The sequence below is a fragment of the Carettochelys insculpta genome, chromosome 3 (assembly GCF_033958435.1).
Source record: "Carettochelys insculpta isolate YL-2023 chromosome 3, ASM3395843v1, whole genome shotgun sequence".
NCBI lineage: Eukaryota > Metazoa > Chordata > Testudines > Carettochelyidae > Carettochelys > Carettochelys insculpta.
In genome coordinates this window covers 125,032,960-125,053,205 of record NC_134139.1, presented here as the reverse complement: position 1 = coordinate 125,053,205, position 20,246 = coordinate 125,032,960, and the positions used below count along the sequence as shown (strand labels likewise).

Below are 20,246 nucleotides of genomic sequence, written 5' to 3'. Positions count from 1 at the left end.
TGTCCACTTAGGCCTTCCAGAAAAAATGGGCAATTTAAAATTTGAACTAATATGTTCTCACTGAATCCTGTTTATCCCCTCTGAGAGACTATAATGTTTTGAGGATGGTTTGATACTTTATTTCACAACTACTAAAGCAAATATGCTGTATTCTTAGATGTATAGGCTTACGATGGTATTGCAAGATACTATATATCCAATGGATTACATATTGCATGTTATTATTTATTTATCCACAATTTGTGGAGTTAGTATTGCAAACTTTTGAAGTTTGAAAAAAATATGAAAAAGATAAATAATCTGATGTCAGTAACAGTTACCGTATTGGCTCCTTAGTCCACCATTCAGGAACAATTTTATCAAGCACTTCTGTTGGTAGTGCCTCATTATCTAGTATGTTTGCTTTGATTAGTTCTTCCTCTTCAGTTAACTCCACTTCCTTCACCTACAGAGTCACAAAGGAACATGAAAAAATTAATATCTATAAGTTACATGACAATGACATTGATCTTTGACTGACAGAGGGTTAGATAAAGCATTTCAGGTAAAGCTTTTATTCAAGTAAGTTCAGCAACAATAAAGTAAGTTAGTTCATTATATATTGTTATAATTTTTTAAAACCTAAATTTTAAACAAGATATTTTTGGTGAAAGCTGTCAAGAAACATTCACGCTGTTTTTTGATCACCCATACAGATAGTCAACTTCTGAAGCATTGACAAAATACAAGTGACACATTAGTGAATTGTTTTCTAATTTTCTTTACCAGATCTAATTGAAAAACAAAGTTTAGTTATTTTATGGAAAATAGTAGGGTTATGAAGGCAGTGCACTAGATATTTGGGCCCAACCACACTTTGTGCTATGGAGAACCAGTGAAGCAGAGGCAAAGTTTACTCTGCTTTACATTTCCCACAGTTTACAGCAACTTGCGTTACTGGAATTTGCTACCCATTCCACAGTTCCTAGGATCCATTCAAGCCACTGGGGATCATCAGAACATAACCAGCTCCCATGTAGTTATGCCCCTTGGTCCAAGGTAGTTCAGAAATGCTACTGAGTAGTGATTCTCAAACCTATTTGATTGCCTCTCTCTTCTTTGAGTTTGTAGTTTTGTGCCCCCTCACCTCACTTTCTGCCACACAAAAACATATCCTGCTGCTCGGTTGACTCGAAAGCCTCATACTAAACAAAGGAGGTTTACTGGTCATGGTTAACCAGTACGGACTAGAGCAGCTGCCCACCAACCATGGGCAGGGGTTTGCTCTAGCCCCACATTTATATCTAAGATTCCCTCCTTCTAACGCATACCTCTGCACCCGGGTCAGTTAAATTCAGAAAGCAGAAGTTAATATGAAGTTCGTTACTATACGCATCTATTAACTCATCAACCATAAAAAGTAGCAAGTTCTTTGTGCAAGTTTGAATCACGATGCATTAAACAGATTAACGGTTCTCTAAATAGTCAGCACCCAGCCTTCTTTTATCAAAGGAAATTAATTAGGAGGGGAGGAAGTCAAGACAGTAATAGGAAATGAGATGGTAGTGCTTGAGACTGGCAATACTCAGAATCTGGTCTTAATAAAGATCATATTACTGCTTACTATTATTACCTCTTTATTTTTACTGCTTTCATTTGCATGTGCACTTTCACTTTCTGTTGCTGCATTGGTCTGACAGGACTCTCCCAATTCCTGAAAGAGAAGTGCCATGTCAATCTGATCTTCCTCGGGTTCCTCATCAAATTCAAGTCCAACTCTCTTTTCAGTTTTAGGCATGATCATTTCCTGTAGAAATTCTTCAAACTGAATATGGAAAATTCCTAACTTGTCAGCTAGCCATCGGCCACAGATAGTTTTACCTGCTCCATGTGTGCCCAGCAAGTACACTCTCAAAGGAGGAGCCTGTCAGAAAGAATTAAGAATAGTTTTACAACAATTTCAACACTATGATGCACTTAGCTTACAATTCTGTACACTTTGTTGAATTATTCTAAATTTCAGGGCCTGCAATTAAAAAAGTACCCTCAACAGCAGCACAAGTGCACAAGCGATTTGCATTTCAGTGTTTAAAGTCATGTATACTGTAAAGTAGATGAAAAACAGTATAAGAACTCCTTTCCCCTCTGACCCTCTTTCACACTTTTTTCAGACTTATTACAACCTCCAACCAACTCCCATTCTCCTCTGACTCCTATTTCACTTATGAGAAGTGAGCTAGTAACAATAATAAACAAAAAACTATTTTAACACAGCCACCATGTGTATTACTGAGTTGCCATGTAACACTATCATAAATCTTAGCTCTCCCCTCCCAGTTCCCCCTTTGTTCACAATCTCTATTTGTTGCATTGGGTCTACATTTAGTTTATAAACTCACTGGGGAAGGGACATGTCATCCCTGTATCTGTGAAGTGCCTAGCATGCAGAAACAACAAAAACAAAACAAAAACAATTGTAATGAAGGATAGCAAATTACGGGTAATATTAGCAATCTGTTTTAAACAGTTTTAACACTATCTCACTTGTAATGGTTCCTTATGAGCCACATAGTCCTCTGGGTTCTCCAAAAACTTTTCTCTGGACTCAGGACTTGAAAAATAGTAAAATTTCTCTCGATATTTAGCTCCATGTTCAGCAATTCCTGGGAAAAGGACAAAGTTCTCCTTCAGACTCACAGGACAAAAATGTTTGGTGTCTCCCATGTGTCTCTTCTTTTCATTAATTTTGTCTTCATCCTGAAAATACACAAAGCTTTAAGAAAAAATTGTCACGACATCTTTGGATTAAGTAGAAAAACATTATATATAAATATTCTGTACGCATATATCCCATTTTAACTGCATTATAGTACATTGCTTTCAGAGACTGTGATGAAGCAAAACCCCAATCTAAGCACTCTCTTGAACTCTAGGGCCTTTAAAATCCAGATCCATACAAACTTTGCATCTGTACACTCATTCCTAATTATAAATGTATGTTAAATACCTTCTGGTAAATTTACAAACTAGCTCCAAACAATCTCAAAATTTGTGTATGCAAATTTTGCAAATAGTACTTATATTCAGTTCCATTAATTGCTTATCTACTTGACTACATGTGGAATTATGAAGGTACTACAGTACCTTCCCCCACCTTAAGAGGGTAATTTGTTCCTGAAAAACTCCTCTTAGGGCAAATTCTTGTAAGTTGAAAATGAAATTACCATTAACGTCAATGGGAAAACATTTTATGCGATCCTGAGCCCCAAAATTTACACACATTTATGCTAAAAAAACACCAAATCCCATTAAAATGAACACAATTACTTCAACAGTTAACATTAGTTATCATAACACAGCCTAACAAGGCATTTTCCCTTCATTAATTACTCTACAATATGTCTGTTTACCTGCAGAGACAGGGGAACGGAAATCGAGGAGTGCCTGGGAGTGGGGCGCAAAGCCAGGTAGCTGCCCACGGCTGCAGAAGCGGGGATGGTGCAAGGGGGCGGGCAGGGCAGAGCAGAGCACGGGGAGACACGCGGAAGCAGCCCGGCCTGAGCGCAGCTTAGGTAAAATGGGGAGGGGGCAGTGTCAGGGGCTGGCCGCGCGGGGAGCTAGGCAGGCACAGGAGACCCCCAGTTGGCAAGGGGCGATGCCTTGCTTGTGCAGGGCTGCGCAGCGGAGAGGCCCTGCCAGCAGCAGCTGAGGCGCTAAATGCACAGGAATGCCACAGGCAGCAAGTGGCACCTGAGGCACAGCTGCACAGGGCGGGCAGCGGCGGCCCCCTAGCTGCTTGGGGAGTGGGCAGCAGGAGCAGGGCCGGGATGGGCTGCACGCCCAGCACCTACGTCTCGCAGGAGCACCTGGGAGCCCGCGGCTGCTGGCAGGGCCTGGGTGCGCCGCTGCTGCAGAGCTGAGGCGGAGACCCAGACCAGCCACAGGTAAAGGCTGGGCTGGGGGCTTTGGGAAGCTGCTGCCAGGTGCTGCGGAGAGACGCGCTGGGCAGGATGCAGCTGTGGGCAGCTGTTGCCTGGAGCCGCAGCCTTTCTCCCGCTGCAGGGCAGCCACGTCCCGCTGAGGTGCGCGAAACTGAAATTGGTCCTCGTAAATTCAAGGAAATGCCTCGTAAGACGAGGTAGAGGTTTTAAATCAAACTCCTTGTAAACTTGAATTCTCATAACCCGAATGGATGTATCTAGGGGTATGACTGTATGTGAACGTACATGTAATAGTTACATGTACAAATTTGTGAAGGATAGGTAATGTTATGCTTGAAGGTATTAATGAAGCAGGTCATTGACCCCTAGATTGCAACACATAGATAAATCTAAACTGGTATTGCTATGAACTGTTCTTTTAGGCTAAATGGAAAGAAGGAGCAACTAAATGACCCTGTGAGGGAGTGAGAGGAACATCTGGCAACGCAGGGGCTAAGCAGCGCTGTCTTGCTCAATTAGCTCTGCTCTGTTTTATCTGCAGCCAATTCTAGGCCTGGAGGGAGAATAAAAGGAAGGGACCTAGATCAATTAGGATCTGACCAGTGAAGAGGCAGGAGCTAGCTCTGTTGTCCAAGGACCTGAGCCAGATCTGTCTGCTGGCTGCAGGAACATGTAAGCCTCCAAACCTGCCCCGAGAAGGAAAACCCCACTTGGGTGGGGGTAGGAATTGGAACTCTTGGGGCCATGCCCCAAGCTAAAGGAACAGACTCTGGTAAACGGCTAGAAATCCTACTCTCTGGGTTCCCAAGTAACACTGGGATCTAACCACTGAGCCACCCCACTGCCTGATGGGACAGCCCCTTTATGTAGTGATAGCAGGAAACATGAGGAGGTTACTGCACAAGACTCTGGGCCAAAAGGCAAAGCCTCAGCAGAGATAAACTGTGTGCTCTGAATAGCGTTCCCTCTAATTTTTTCTATCATTGGGTGGAATAAATTTTGTCATGCACATGAAGGCATGTGCACATGTGCACCACCATAGAAACACATGCTGCTAGTTGTGGGTCACTGTGGGCACTCTGATAACCAGCTGGGTGGCACCTGACTCTCTCCTGGGTGGCTGCCCAAGTGCTCATCTTACAGAGAACACTGGCTCTGAGGGATTTTCCTGGGACTGGCTGCAATTCCACAGGCGAAGGTACTGTTTTTGCAAACTAAGCATGTGTCAAAGAAGAAGGATACAGACAGTGGGAGAAGACGTTGTGAGCACAACCTCAAGAAAGAGCCCAGAGACAATGTTCCATGGGTCAGTGGACTAATTGGGAAGGCAGGTCTAAAAAGTGTGCGCAAGGAAACTTGAAAGCTGTTGTTTCTACTACGTTCATCATAACAGGACTTTCTGTACAATCTCTGCAGACAAGCAGAACTGCACCAAAGAAATACCTGACCTATACCCTCAATTTCTTCTTCTAACTAAAACAAAAATGGCAGGTCTGAAAAAATGGCTAACTTCTTAAGTCAAAAAGGCCAACAAAAATAAACCATTTTCAATGTGCCCCTTAACAATATTGCCAAGTTATGTTATAAAATAATTGGGTGGTTCTGAAAGCACAAATGAATAGTAAGGCAGACACTTTTAGCAATACATAACTGTGCCATATAGCATTGGAAAGTTATTGGGGAAAGGAATGATATTTATACTAAGCATTCACGTAGTGCTTCTTGTCTCCAAAAGCTGACATGACAGAAGGCAGAATTTCCCACATCTGCTACCTAATCTGAAACACACTGGTCTACCAAAATAAGAGCTACAGAAAGTCATTCAGGGATTAGGTTTGATGGTGAATCTGATATGCGCCCAACCCATCATCTGGCAATATTGGCTATGCACACCTACCTTACAAAGCAGAGTTTCTGTGCTCCCTGCTGGAATAATATCATTGCCCGTCAGAATATAGGACTAGAAATTGCTTTAGAAATTTGTGAGTGTACGCTTTTCTGGACATTTATGTGGGGATGATGAATTTGGATGAAAATATTTAGGCACACAGTTTAATAAATCTGCTTTGTCTGAGGTTAGATTCAAACCCATAATGAACCAAAGTAAAGTGATAAAGTATCAAAGTAATTAATGCTCACTTCTTCATCGTTTTCTTCTTGCTCTTCCTCTGCTAATTCTTCATCAGCTTCCCCTTCTGCCTGAACGTCTTCTGATTCTTCATCTAGATCTTCTGCAGATATTTCCCAGCCATAATATTTAAAAGGTTCTGAAAAAGTAAGAATTTTTCCTATCAATTATTACCAAAACATTCAAATCTTACTTACATTTTTATTTCTGCCCATAGAAATTATGCAAAACATATAAGGCCAAGAATAAATCATGGCAGGTATGTTTGTCCATATTTTTATCCTTGGAGGGAACATGACACACGTCCTTTTCAGAGTACATATTTTTTTCCTTAACAAAATGAATATCCCCTTGTTCATATTGTAAGTAAAGTTAAAACAGTACTTTTACCAGGAGATTGCTATTATACAGGGCTTAGAAATAAAACTGAAGAGAACCACATTACCATTTTAATAGCTATTTTTACGATTAATTTTGGGGAAATCCCTCAGAACAAAAAAAAAAACAGTCATGTAGCACTTTAAAGACTAACAAAATAATTTATTAGGTGATGAGCTTTCATGGGACAGACCCACTTCTTCAATCATAGCTATACCAGAACCGACTCAATATATAAAGCACAGAGGTCCAACAATTGTTATCAAGGTTAACAAATCAAAAAAATTGTTATCAAGGTTGCCAAATCAGAAGAGCAGAGGGATGGCAGGGTTTGTGGGTTGGGGAAGTTAAGAGTTAGATAAAACATCAAAGTATGTAAAAAGAGTCCTTATTATGGCTCAGGTAATTGCTGTCCCTGTTCATACCGGCTACGTCTACACGTGAAGCCTACATCGAAGTAGCTTATTTCGATGTTGCGACATCGAAATAGCCTATTTCGATGAATAGCGTCTACACATCCTCCAGGGCCGGCAACATTGATGTTCAACTTTGACGTTGCTCAGCCCAACATCGAAATAGGTGCAGCGAGGGAACGTCTACACGTCAAAGTAGCACACATCGAAATAGGGATGCCAGGCACAGCTGCAGACAGGGTCAACGGGCGGACTAGCGCTTCTGGGGCAACAGCTAGCCGCTCCCTTAAAGGGCCCCTCCCACATACACTCAGCCTGCACAGCACGCGGTCTGAGGAGCCATAGGCACACAGATCCCGGGCGCCGCTGTCATGGACCCCCAGTAGCAGCAGCAGCAGCAGCTAGGGGTCCACCCAGCCCTCCCGGCAGGAGCAGGGCTTGCCCTGGCCCATGCCATGTGGGAGGCAGCTGAGTACCTCCTTGCCCCAGGGGAGGAGATGCCCCCAGGGCAGCAGGGCTCAACCCCTACCCCTGCAGCACCCCGCTCCACCCCCCGCCTCACACGCCGGCGGCTGTGGAGCTACCCCACCAGCACCGACTGGTGGGAGCGGCTGGTGCTTGGGGAGTGGGACGACGACCACTGGCTCAGGAACTTCAGGATGAGCCGGCAGACATTCCTGGAGCTGTGCCAGTGGCTCACCCCCTCACTCAGGCACCGGGACACTGCCATGCGGCGTGCCCTCCCTGTGGAGAAACGGGTCGGCATTGCTGTCTGGAAGCTGGCCACTCCGGACAGCTACCGATCCGTGGGGCAGCAGTTTGGTGTCGGAAAGGCCACCGTTGGGGCTGTCTTCATGGAGGTAAGAGAACCCACAGGAGGAGGCCAGGGCAGGGCAGGGGGGCCAGGGCAGGGCAGGGGGGCCAGGGCAGAGCAGGGGGGCCAGAGCAGGGCAGGGGGGCCAGGGCAGAGCAGGGGGGCCAGGGCAGGGCAGGGGGGCCAGAGCAGGGCAGGGGGGCCAGGGCAGAGCAGGGGGGCCAGGGCAGAGCAGGGGGGCCAGGGCAGGGGGGCCAGGGCAGGGCAGGGCAGAGCAGGGCAGGGCAGGCGAAGGGCAGGGGGGCCAGAGCAGAGCAGGGGGGCCAGAGCAGGGCAGGGCAGGGCAGGGCAGGGCAGGGGGGCCAGAGCAGGGCAGGGCCACGCACACCCTGCTCACCCCTCATTGGGGCTGTCCCATGTGCTTTCTCTGCAGGTTGTGCGTGCCATCAACGCCATGCTCCTGCACAGGCTCGTGAGGCTGGGGGACCCACATGCCACTGTCGCCGCCTTTGCCACCCTGGGCTTCCCCAACTGCTTCGGGGCTCTGGATGGGACTCACATCCCCATCCGCGCCCCGCATCACAGTGGAGGACGATACCTCAATCGCAAGGGCTACCATTCTGTCGTCCTGCAGGCCTTGGTGGACAGCCGGGGACGTTTCCAGGACATTTACGTGGGCTGGCCTGGCAGCACCCACGACGCCCGGGTTTTTCGGAACTCAGGCCTGTGCCGCCGGCTGGAGGCGGGGACCTACATCCCCCAGCGGGAGATCCCTCTGGGGGACACCACCATGACCTTCTGCGTCATCGCAGATGCGGCATACCCCCTCCGGCCGTGGCTCATGCACCCGTACACAGGCCATCTCTCCGCTAGCCAGGAGCGCTTCAACGAGCGCCTGAACCGTGCGCGCCAGGTGGTGGAGCGCTCATTTGGCCACCTCAAGGGACCCTGGAGATGTCTCCTGACCCGCCTGGATGTGGGCCCCAACAACATCCCCCAGATTGTGGGTGCCTGCTGCGCCCTGCACAACCTCGTGGAGAGCAAGGGGGAGACCTTTCTGCAGGGCTGGGCCACGGAGGCCGGCAGGGCACACGTGCAGCCACCTGCTGCCCCCAGTCGGCAGGTGGACCCCGAGGGGACCCGGGTCTGGGAGGTCCTGCGGGCCTACTTCGACCAACAGGCCGCGGGGTGAACTCTGCCCAGGCCCCCTACTGCTCGCCCCTTCCTCCCCCACACTCCTGCCCCAAAGCCCACACCATGGAGCACCCCACCGCCGCCCCCTCCCACTTGTCCTGGACAAATGACAGCACGAACTTGTGGCTGAACGTAAATTTTTTTTTTTCTGGCCGAACCTTTTTTTTGGGGTGTAAATAAATATGTGAAGCACAAACAGAAAACTAAGTACAAACGTTCAACCAAAGCAATATGTACACAAATAAAACAAACCAAAGAAACAACTGTGTGGCATACATAATAAAAAGAAAACCAGGGAGGAGAAAGGGGAGAACTATTTACATGGGGGGGACGGGGCAAACGGGGGCACCAAAAAAACAGGGTCCAACTATATACAAGGGGGGGGCCACGTCCCGGGCCCCTCGCCCCTATAGCCCGGCACTGGGCGTGCCCGGCCGGGAGCCCCACCGCGTCTGCAGTCTCGTCCGCGGCTGGGTGGGAGCAGGCTGGACCGGAAGGTATCGGTGCCGGCGAGTCTCAGGTGGCTCCAGGGGTCCCTCGGCGCTCTGGCCCTCGCGGGTGTGTGGTGGGGTGACGGCGGACGGGCCGGCGACGGCCGGAGCAGCTGGTGGTGGGGCTGCAGGAGCGGGCAGGGCGGGCGATGGCTCGGCCGGTGCGGCATGGGGGGCCAGGTAGTCCACCAGGCGGTTAAATGTCTGCATATAGGCCCCCCATGCCTCCTGGCACCAGGCCAGCGCCCGCTCCTGCAGCTGGAGGTGCTGCTCTGAGACCTCCAGCTGCCGGCGGAGGATGGCCAGCAGCTGGGGGTCCGTCGCCGTCGGCGGTAGTAGGCGCGGGGTCCGCCGTCTAGCCCTCCGCGGGGCCGGTCGTTCCTCGGCCGAGGGGCTGCCCTGGAGCGATGGTCCCGGAGGGCTCTCTGGGACAACCGAGGCCTCGCCGGCGCTCTCTTCCGGTCCTTCTGATGGTGCAGGTGCAGGTGCAGGACACAGGAGAGGAGGGGGGAAAGAAGAATGGAGACAGGCGTTAGTGTGGGCCCCGAGCCGTGGCCTCTGTCCCCGCCGCCCTGTGCTGCAGGTTCCCCATCCCCATCCCCGGGAGATGCTGCTGTGATGGATGGGGTTCAGGGGTCCCCCTGCCCTGCACCCCATCCCCTGGTGGGAGCAACTCTCACTTCACCCCGCAGGGTCTGAGAGCAGGAGAGGTTTCTTAGGCCACAGATGGCCAGTTTCTGGCAGGAGTGACAGCACCAGCTGTCAGAAGAGACAGTCCTTCCAACCCGTCGTGGGGAGAAGACCCCAAGGGGGGCCCCTCTGGGATGCAGCTTTCCCCCTCCTCAGGCTGGCTGCCTACCAGCTCTCCCTTCCCCTAGCCTCTACCTGTGGCCCCCGCCCTCGCTCCCCAATTCCAAGCCAGCTCGGCTCCTCCCTCCTGTTTGTTCAGGGCAGAGGTGTCACCTGCCAGCTGTAGCCCCAGGATCCTCCTTTGCCCCTGGGAGCTCTTCGGTTCTTGTGGCTCATATGTAGCCTGAGTCTCCCTTTTGCACTCCCCCCACTCCATCACATGCTGCTGCTGCGGGGTGTCCCACCCACTCCGCCCGGGGGCCCCTCGAGGTTCCGCTCCCCCCTGGCCCGGGGATGGGGCATGGCACTGTCATGCAGGGTGGCGGGGGAGGGGCTGATGGCTGCAGTGCTGTGAGGGCCATGGCCCTGGTGTCCTTGGGGCCATGGCCATGTGAGCGTGTGGGGGGCCCTGGACACATCTCTGTTACCCCCGCCCCTCAAGCCCAGGGGTGTCCACCAGAGAGGGGTACCTACCTGTGGGTCCGCTCCCACGGTCCGGAGATCCCCGGGGGTCGGAGGCCCTGCTGCTGCTCCAGGATGGCAGGAGGAGGATCTGCAGGCTGGATTCTGCGGAGGAGGAGCCCCCCTCCTCCTCCTCCTCCTGCCGCGATGTCCCGGGGATGGCCTCCGGGGGGGCCCCCGGGGTGCGGGGCTTGCCTCCGGGGCGGACTCCGGCTGCAGGGCCTGCTCGGGCTCGTCAGCCGAGGTGTCAAGGGTGGCCGGAGGGGAGGAGGTGTGCCGGGAGCCCAGGATGTCCCTGAGCTCCCTGTAAAAGGGGCAAGTGACGGGGGCGGCCCCAGATCGGCTGGCCGCATCCCGGGCCCGGGCATAACCCTGCCGCAGCTCCTTCACCTTACTCCTCACATGATCAGGAGTGCGGGCAGGGTGACCCCGGGCAGCCAGGCCATCGGCCAGCCGAGCGAACGCATCCGCGTTCCGCCTCTTGCTCCCCATTACCTGGAGCACCTCCTCCTAGCTCCAGAGCCCCAGCAGGTCCCGCAGCTCGGCCTCCGTCCAGGAGGGGCCCGCTGCCGCTTTCCAGACTGGCTGGCCCTCTGGCTGGGCTGGCTGCCCTGGCTCCCCTTGGGGGGGGCCCCCTGGGGGCGCTGGGGGGGCTGCTGGCTCGCCATCGCCGCTGGGTGGGTGCCTGAGAGTTGTGCAGGCTGCAGCCTGCACATTGCCTCAGCTTCCTGCAGAGGCAGGGAGGGGGAGGGGACCTTTAAGGGGCCGCTCCACGCGGCCACCAGTGAGCTGAGGGGCTGGAGAGAGCGTCTCTCAACCCCCCAGCTGATGGCCGCCATGGAGGACCCAGCAATTTCGATGTTGCGGGACGCGGATTGTCTACACTGTCCCTACTTCGACGTTGAACGTCGAAGTAGGGCGCTATTCCTATCTCCTCATGGGGTTAGCGACTTCGACGTCTCGCCGCCTAACGTCGAAGTTAACTTCGAAATAGCGCCCAACGTGTGTAGCTGCGACGGGCGCTATTTCGAAGTTAGTGCCGCCACTTCGAAGTAGCGTGCACGTGTAGACACAGCTACCATGTGTTAATGTGTCAAATTTGAATGTGAATTTTAGTTCTGAGCATTTTCTTTGCTGATGGTTGTTGAAGTCCCTGTTCAGTAGAACACAAAACTTTCAGATCTTTAAGAGACTGGCCCACTCCATTAAAGTGCTGGCTGATAGGTTTGTGTATTTGGAGTTTATTAACATCTGTTCTATGTCCACTCATTCTTTGTTTGCAGTCTGTCCTATATATGTGGTATGTGGGCATTGTTGGCACATGATGGCATATATGATGTTAGTTGAGGAACAGGAGAATGTGCCCATGATTCTGTAATTAATGTGATTAGGTTCAGTGATGGTATCTCCAGGATAGGTATGTGGACAAAGTTGGCAATGGGGTTTGTTGCAAGGAAAAGTTCCAGGATTGGTATTATTGTGGTATAGCCTGTGTGGGGTGTGGGGGGTGTCCAGGGAGCGGTAGCACTTCAGGTGTGGGGACTTGTCGTGTCTCTTCGGGGACAGTTCGTGCATCTTTGGTCCCCACCTGGTACCCAGCTCTCACCTGTGGCTCCAAGAAGCTGTAGGATGCAGCAGCCACACCCTGATAAACCGCTTTGGCGGGCGGACTAAACCAGGTGAGGGTAGCTGGCAGGGCTGAAACCTGCGGTGAGGTAAGGGAATTACTTATCCCAGCATGCAAAGTTGGCCCCAGCAGATTGGATGGATGAGATCAACAGCAAGATCCAAAGACCAGGAAGGCAGTTCAGCAACGCTCTGTGAAGAGTGAAGGGCATGACAAGGCACCAAAGATGGCATGGCCATCCACTGCAGCCTAGGAAGTCCTGCCGTGACAACTTTTTGTACCACTGGAACCAGGCTTCTGAGGTCAAGAGAGTGGAACTGCCCCTGTGCAATGGCTTTTCCACTTTAAACATTCTTCCACACAGGTTCTTTTGCCATGGTATAGCCTGTGGTTGCTGGTGAGAATCCTCATAAGCTTAGGAGGTTGTCTATAGGAAAGAACAGGGCTGTCACCTAGGGCCTTCTGGAGTGTGGCATCATGATTTAGGATAGGTTGTAGGTCTTTAATGATGCACTGTAGTTGCTTGAGTTGGGGGCTATAGATAACGACAAGTGTTGCTCTGTAACTAGCTTTTTTGGGCTTATCTTGGAGTAGTTGGTTTTTGGATATTTATCTGGCCCCATCAATTTGCTTTTTTTACTTCTCCCGGTGAGTAATTCAGGTTTATGAATGTTTGGTAGAGATCTTGTAGTTTTCAGTCTCTGTCAGTGGGATCAGAGCAGATGCAATTATATCTCAGGGCTTGACTGTAAATGATGGATCATGTCATGTGTGCAGGATGGAAGCTAGAAGCATATAGGTAAGTGTAGTGGTCAGTGGATTTCTGGTAGAGAGTGGTATTATCTCCAAGATACCACTAACTTCCTGAGGAAATTATAAAACATTGGAAAACTTCCCGACAATGCCATCCTTGCTACCATGGATACAGAGGCTCTCTACACTAATATTCCACCTGAAGATGGACTAGAAGCAATCAAAATCATCATCCCTGATGTTACCACAGCTAATCTAGTGTCTGACCTCTGTAACTTTGTCTCTCACACACAATTATTTCTGCTTTGGGGACAATTTATATCTCCAGATTAGTGGTACTGCTATGGGCACCCACATGGCCCCATAATATGCTAATATATTTATGGCTGACTAGGAACAATGATTCCTCAGCTCTTGTCCCTTATGACCTTTCCTTCACTTATGATACATGGATGACATCTTTTTCATTTGGACCCATGGAAAAGAGACTCTAGAAGAATTCCATGGAGACTTTAACAATCGGCACCCCACCATCAACTTATGCCTTGACCACTCCACGTGAGAGATACATTTCCTGGACACTACAGTACAAATCACTGATGGCCTGATCAATATCACCATGATTGGAGGGAGTGGGCCTGTTCCACAAAAGCTTGTCACCTAATAAATTATTTCGTTAGTCTTTAAAGTGCTACATGACCGCTTTTTTGTTTTGATAGAATACAGACTAACATGGCTATCTCTCTGTCACCCCTCAGAACAAGAATATGTCAAATTTTGTCTAATAGAATAAAATAATGTGTAACTGGATTAATCAAACATTTAAAACAGATTTATATATATCATATCAAATATAAATCAGAGGTTTATGTATTATGATTTGTCTAGCACTAGAAATATGGTAGACATCTTGGCGCACACAGGGAAGAAACAATACTCTTACTAAATGTATACTGCAGATGGATTAACACTTACATCCTCTTACAGCCACAATGATTTCAAAAGAATTTACACAAATGTGGACCCGTACATAGAGTGCATCACACAGAAAACATGCACACACAAGTCAGCTGTCCATATTTTGTTCTGGTATTTTGGTATAAACAGACAACACAAAAATGGTGGGGAATAGGTTTAAAAGGAAAATGTTTAAGGAGCTTTTTATGTACATATGTTCATGATTTCTTATATATATATTACTCACATCTTTTTGTATGTCTTGGTACTTAACCTGCCTGCTATTCCCTTTCTAACTTCCAATTCCTCTGTTGAATGCAATAAGCCCTTCCTTCCCCCATCACACCACAGATTTAGGACTAAGTAAAGCAATAAGCCTCTTCCCCTCCTTTTTACACTAGAAGTTCCTCTCTGTGCAAGTCAGATGTGAAACTAATGAACAGAATTACTTACTTTCCATAAGCAGGACAGTTTGATTAAGCAGTGTTTCTGGAGTTTCCCCAGCAATCTCTAGAACAGCAGTCTGAATTAAAGATGACTCACTGATTCCTGACTCTAGTGTTTGCCAGTTCTGCATGAATAGCTTAATCTTCTCTTTAAATGGCTCTATTTCTGGTACATCTGGAAAACCATCCTCTGGAAACTCAGGTAACATTATTTCTGGACAAATCAAAATAATTGTGAGAAGACAATGTAACTTTATAATTTCACATTTTATAAGCTTTCCTATCATATTTTATAGAATTATTTTAACTTCCCTTAAATCTATGTGGCAGTTTTGACATATTCTGCCTCTTTGTATGATTTACTTTTCTAAGTATACAATTTTAATGTTATTTTAGAAGGACATTTCGTAATGTCAATTCATTGTACTGGGTAGCTGTATATTGATATTTCTCAAAATAGATAAAGCAATAGAAAGAGGCCCAATCAATTAAAATTGCCTGTGGTTTGGGACCATGACCTTTTTATTTACATTTTAGGACATCTGTAAACGATTTTGGCAGCCTAGGAAAATGGTCATGCATCATATGGAATATGCCAGTGTTGGAAGGAATATATACAAAGGAAAGAAGGCGGTTATATATTTGCTTGAAAGAGAAAACAGGAACAATTTCATATCTAATCTGGTTCAGGTTTAGGACGTGTGGTGTGGTGAGGTTGTATCTGAGGTATTACTTCTGTTTCTAGTGGAGGTTGGTTTCCTGATTCTGTAAGTACAAATGCAATGAGTTCAAGTACAACTGCTACCAATTAACTACATTAATGAATTAAGCTTCTTAACACTCCTTTGAGTAGTGGAGTTGAGGAAATGGATGGCATCTTGAAATACAATATAAAGATATTTCAAAACCAAAACCTTCAAGATCAGAAGTCCAGAGTTGCCAAGGAAACAGTGAATTTACAAACAAAAACAAAGTAGTACCTAACATGGGCACCAAGATGCTGAAGCACAGCATCAAGCAACCAAAAGCCAGTTTCTGAAGCACTGAAGACACTCAGCACTGCAGAAACGAAGTTCTGAGAAAAAAAGTTCTAAAGTATTTAACCCATTAATTCTTAAACAGATTAGAACTGGTATCTTTTGAGAACTATTATTACCTGTGTCTTAGAGTTCAGGCAACAATGGCACCTCATTTTTAAAAGTAGCTTTTGATTGGCATGCCTTAGTTTTGGTGCCCAGTTCCAGGTACCTGGGGTCTTATTTTCAGAGATGGTGAGGACCTGCAATCTAGTTAAAAATCAATGGAAGAGCAACACCTATGAAATAACTTTCTATTTGTCCAGAGAACTGAAATCTAAGTGCCACACCCAAGATCACAAACTAAATCTTAGGCAAAGCTGGAATAGAAAATCCATCTCGTCGGACTTCCAAGATTTAGTCATGTACTTCGACCACTAAACCATGTTTCCTTTAAGAGAAAAGAACTGATCTTTCCAATTATTATTATTTATTTATTATTATACTAATTTAAGTACAAATTTGCCCAAAATTTAACCACAGGTATTTTTAATATAAGTAATAGATAGGCTGTGAATCTGTGTTTATAGCCAGTAACCTGTCCATGACTTTTATAAAAAAAAACCCCATGACTAAATTGCAGCCTTAGTAATAACCAATTGACTGCATCCAAAGAGTACATTTATAAGCATTTGATCAATATGGCTATGTCTACACTAGCACCCCCCTTTCGAAAGGGAGATGGTAATAAGACACTTTGGGATATGCTAATGAGGGTCTGCAATGAATATGCATTGCCTCATTAGCATAATGGCAGCCACGGCACTTCGAAAGTGCCGCTTTATATCGACTTGGCTCATCTACATGGGGTCCTTTTTGAAAGGACCCCGCACACATCAAAATCCCTTTATTCCTATTTGGTTATAGGAATAAGGGGATTTTAACATTTGCGGGATCCTTTCAAAAAGGACCCTGTGTAGACAAGCCACGTGCGATCAAAGTGGCACTTTTGAAGTGCCGTGGCTGCCATTATGCTAATGAGGCGCTGCATATTCATTGCAGTGCCTCATTAGCATATCCCAAAGTGTCTCATTAGTATCCCCCTTTCAAAAGGGGGGGTGCTAGTGTAGACACAGTTTATATGTATAAACAGGCGAAACAGGCATTCCTTTAATACTATTGGTCAGCCCCACTTTGGTCAGGCTGGTATGGGCAACACAAACTTTAAGGCTGTGGCCACACTTGGCCAAAATTTTGAAATGGCCACACTAATGGCCAAATCAGAGGGTACTAATAAGGTGTTGCAATGAATATTCAGCGCCTCATTAGCATGCTGCCAGCCGCAGCACTTCGAAAGTGCCTCTTTTGATCGTGCGTGGCTCAGCTACATGGAGCTGATAGGAATAAGGGATTTTGAAGTCTGTGGGATCCTTTTGAAAAGAATCCCGTGTAGCTGAGACATGCACGATCGAAAGCAGCACTTTCGAAGTTTCGTGGCCAGCAGCATGCTAATGAGGCACTAAATATTCATGTCAGTGCCTCATTAGTATCTTCTGATTTGGCCATTAGCATGGCCATTTCGAAATTTTGGCCAAATGTGGCCACAGCCTAAGAGTTTACTCATTTATACCTTTTAACAAACAAGTAATGCCATTACCAATTATCAGAACATACCTAAGGCCAGATTAAGGAGTTTCTTATACAGCAGTACTTTACTGGATCTGGTACAACCATATTTTACTTCTATAACTTTAATCCAAATCATAAACACTGAAATTTTGAATGGGCACTACAAATTTAATACAACAATTCTTCTTTCTCATGATTTCATTATTTTTGGTTCCATATTTTGGGTCTATTGTTTACGCTCCTATCCCAACTCAATTTAAAATCACAGTTCTCCCCAATCTAATGTGGGCCTCTATTCCTACAAATCTACTTAGAAGTGATATGTCATGTCCACAGAAGTGAGCTGGTCATAAATAAATAAATATGATAATTACAATAAAAATAAGAGTTTGCAACATAGAATTATATAAATTATGTATTATTACATATACATTGAAAATACAGAAAAAACATAAGATGGCCACTGTCACATTAAAAGAAGAAACGCACTACTTTGGCGCTGGGTGGCAGGGCTCAAATTATAGGTCCCTTATATGGGACTGAAGCTTTGGCTTCAGCTTTGGCCCCCCTACCTTGAGCACTAGGGCTAAGGCTCTGGCCCTCACACACAGTGCAGCAGTGCTCAGGCAAGATCAGTCTTTGGTGCCTCCTCCTCAGGTCACATAGTAATTTTTGTTGTCAAAAAGGATTCACATTGCAATGATGTTTGAGAACCCCTGCCATAATGCATTGCTACAGAAGCCATTAACCAACAGGAACAAAACAATATGAGTGTGCACCCAGATGTTGGATGAGGACCTACTTTTGCCAAACAGGATGCTGAAGGATTTTATTCAGACCTGAAAATTTCCCTATCTTCCAGAGTTTCTCAAAGAGCAGCTCTTATACACCCAGGCTACATGTACACTAGAAGCATCTGTCAACAGAAGTTACTGTCAACAAAGAAATCTCGACATTACCTCTGTCGATAGATTGCTGCTACACACGACTTGATATGTTGACAGAGAACTGCCACACTGCACTGCCCTCTGTTGGCAGAAAGCAGAATGGCAGCTCTGCAAACAGGGCTTCCTGGCAACCGGAAGCCCCCTCCGTCGACAGAATTGTCTATACTGCACTTCTGTCAATAGTACTCTGTCTCAACATAACTCAGGGAGCATCTACACACTTAAAGCATTCTGTCGACAGATTCTCAACAGAATTCTGCATTTGCCTCGACAGTATTATCCCTCAAAAATTTGAGGCACAGCAGTCTGTCAGCAGAGTACTGAAGTATAGACTGCAGCATAGACACTTCTGTCAATGGAGAGGGCTTCCAGTTGCCAGGCAGCCCTCTTTGCAGAGCTGCCATTCCGCTTTCTGGCACTAGAGGGCAGTGCAGTCTGGCAGTTCTCTCTAGGCAGAGCAAGTTGTGTGTAGATGCAATCTGTTGGCAGAGGTTCTGTTGAGATTTCCCTGTTGACAGTAACTTCTGTCGACAGATGCTTCTAGCGTTGCCATAATCTAGCATTCCCCTTTCAAAAGAGGCATGCAAACGAGGCACAGCTTTCAAAAGAGTTTCTTCTGAAAGAAGAAAAGCAGTGCAGATGTGGCTGTTTCAAAAGTAATCCCTATATTTGAAAGAACCCGTCTTCCTCTTTTTTTTTCAGAAAGAAGGGTTCTTTCAAAAATGGGGTTTACTTTTGAAAGAGTCATGTCTACTCTGCTTTTCTTCTCTTGAAAGAAGACTATACAAATGAGGCACCAGATATGCAAATCTGCACCTCATGTGCATTTTTGATTTCCTTCATTTGCATGCCTCTTTTGAAAGAGGAATGCAAATGTAGACACAGCTGCCACGTGTAAGAGGTCCAATCACTGGGAGCATCCATGTGATCCTAAGTGATGTTTATGAGAATCTTCTGAACACACAGGCTGTGTCTACACAGTAGCATTATTCCTGAATAAGCTCTTCCAGAAGAGATATTCCAGAATAGCTTATTTCGAAAGAATGAAAAACGAAGAGCAGCAAGTACTCAGCCACAGTTCTAAGAGCCTGCACAAGCAGTAAGAAGGAATTGAGGGACAGTCAGATTGGCAAGGTCACATACGTCTCTGCACTGGCACCACTTTAGGGGGCTGCGCCCCCAGCAACCCTATGGGTAGACCCGAAGGTAAAACTTTCTGACAGTCATGCACACACCGTGTACATATCTAACTTGAACAGATATGAACAAGCCCTTGAAGAAACAAAAATTCCTAACCAAACCACAGACATCTTTGCTGTGAGGATAATCAAAATATTATCTAAAATAGTGTACTTTACAGCAGGAACACATAATAAAAAATGGTAAAAGAATGTACATACTTCTTCATGATATAACAGGGAAAAGACTACTTATGATACAAATCTTACCTTTCAGTTTAGGTTCCTCTTTGGAATCACCAGACTCAGTGGATTGCACCTGAGCAGCCTGTTCTGTATCAAGTGGAAAGTGCCCTTCTATTTCCTTATATTCTGTGGTACAAAAGGATAATCATTAATACTTCTGAGTTATTCATATGAAAAGCACTAGAGAAATAGACAGTTCTTGTGATGTGGTACAATGATTCTAGCTGATCACCAGCAAACAAGGAATTAATTCCCTGCTTAGAGATCATAAAACTGCGTAGGGCTCAGTAACAGAGTAAGCCTGAGGACTGATGAATCAATTAGGTACTCAAAATCAAAACACAATATCTCATACACAAACAACACAATATAAAAACACAAACTAAAGAAGCAATAGAGAGGAGCCACAATACATTTATGGAATTCTACCACTACATGCACTCAGAAGCATGCACTCTGCAAACCAAAAGCAGCACCATATCAAAATACCATTTCTGACAGCTTCTCCTGTCCTCTACATCCTAGAAAGTCTTCTCAGCCCCGAAAAATGAGGTAATTATCTTATGGCGATATCTTTCTTGGGGATGGGTGTTATCCCCAAAACAAAAAACAATGCAGAAAAAGGCTATTAGGAAAGGCAGGTGAGGCTGCTGGGAAAAGAAGTAATGAAATAGTAGAAATTATAAAACTATGAAATTGTAAAATAGTTATCAGTTTATAACCTGGTTAAGCACAATTTTAAGAGTTTGTACATTTGGATTCATCACTAACTCATCCCTAATAAACTAAGAATTTCCT

General features: G+C 46.6%; 1 protein-coding gene across 1 annotated transcript in view; it reads right to left on the bottom strand.

Moving 5' to 3' along the window:
* Window positions 1-20,246, bottom strand: part of AK9 (adenylate kinase 9) — a 153,211-nt gene that overhangs the window by 49,701 nt on the left and 83,264 nt on the right. The window contains exons 19-25 of the mRNA XM_074989121.1: window positions 19,473-19,574; window positions 17,123-17,218; window positions 14,440-14,646; window positions 6,060-6,187; window positions 2,524-2,736; window positions 1,613-1,903; window positions 321-445 (exon numbers count right to left, since the gene is read on the bottom strand). Coding sequence (XP_074845222.1) covers window positions 321-445; window positions 1,613-1,903; window positions 2,524-2,736; window positions 6,060-6,187; window positions 14,440-14,646; window positions 17,123-17,218; window positions 19,473-19,574 — 1,162 coding nt within the window. The remainder of the gene's footprint in view (window positions 1-320; window positions 446-1,612; window positions 1,904-2,523; window positions 2,737-6,059; window positions 6,188-14,439; window positions 14,647-17,122; window positions 17,219-19,472; window positions 19,575-20,246) is intronic.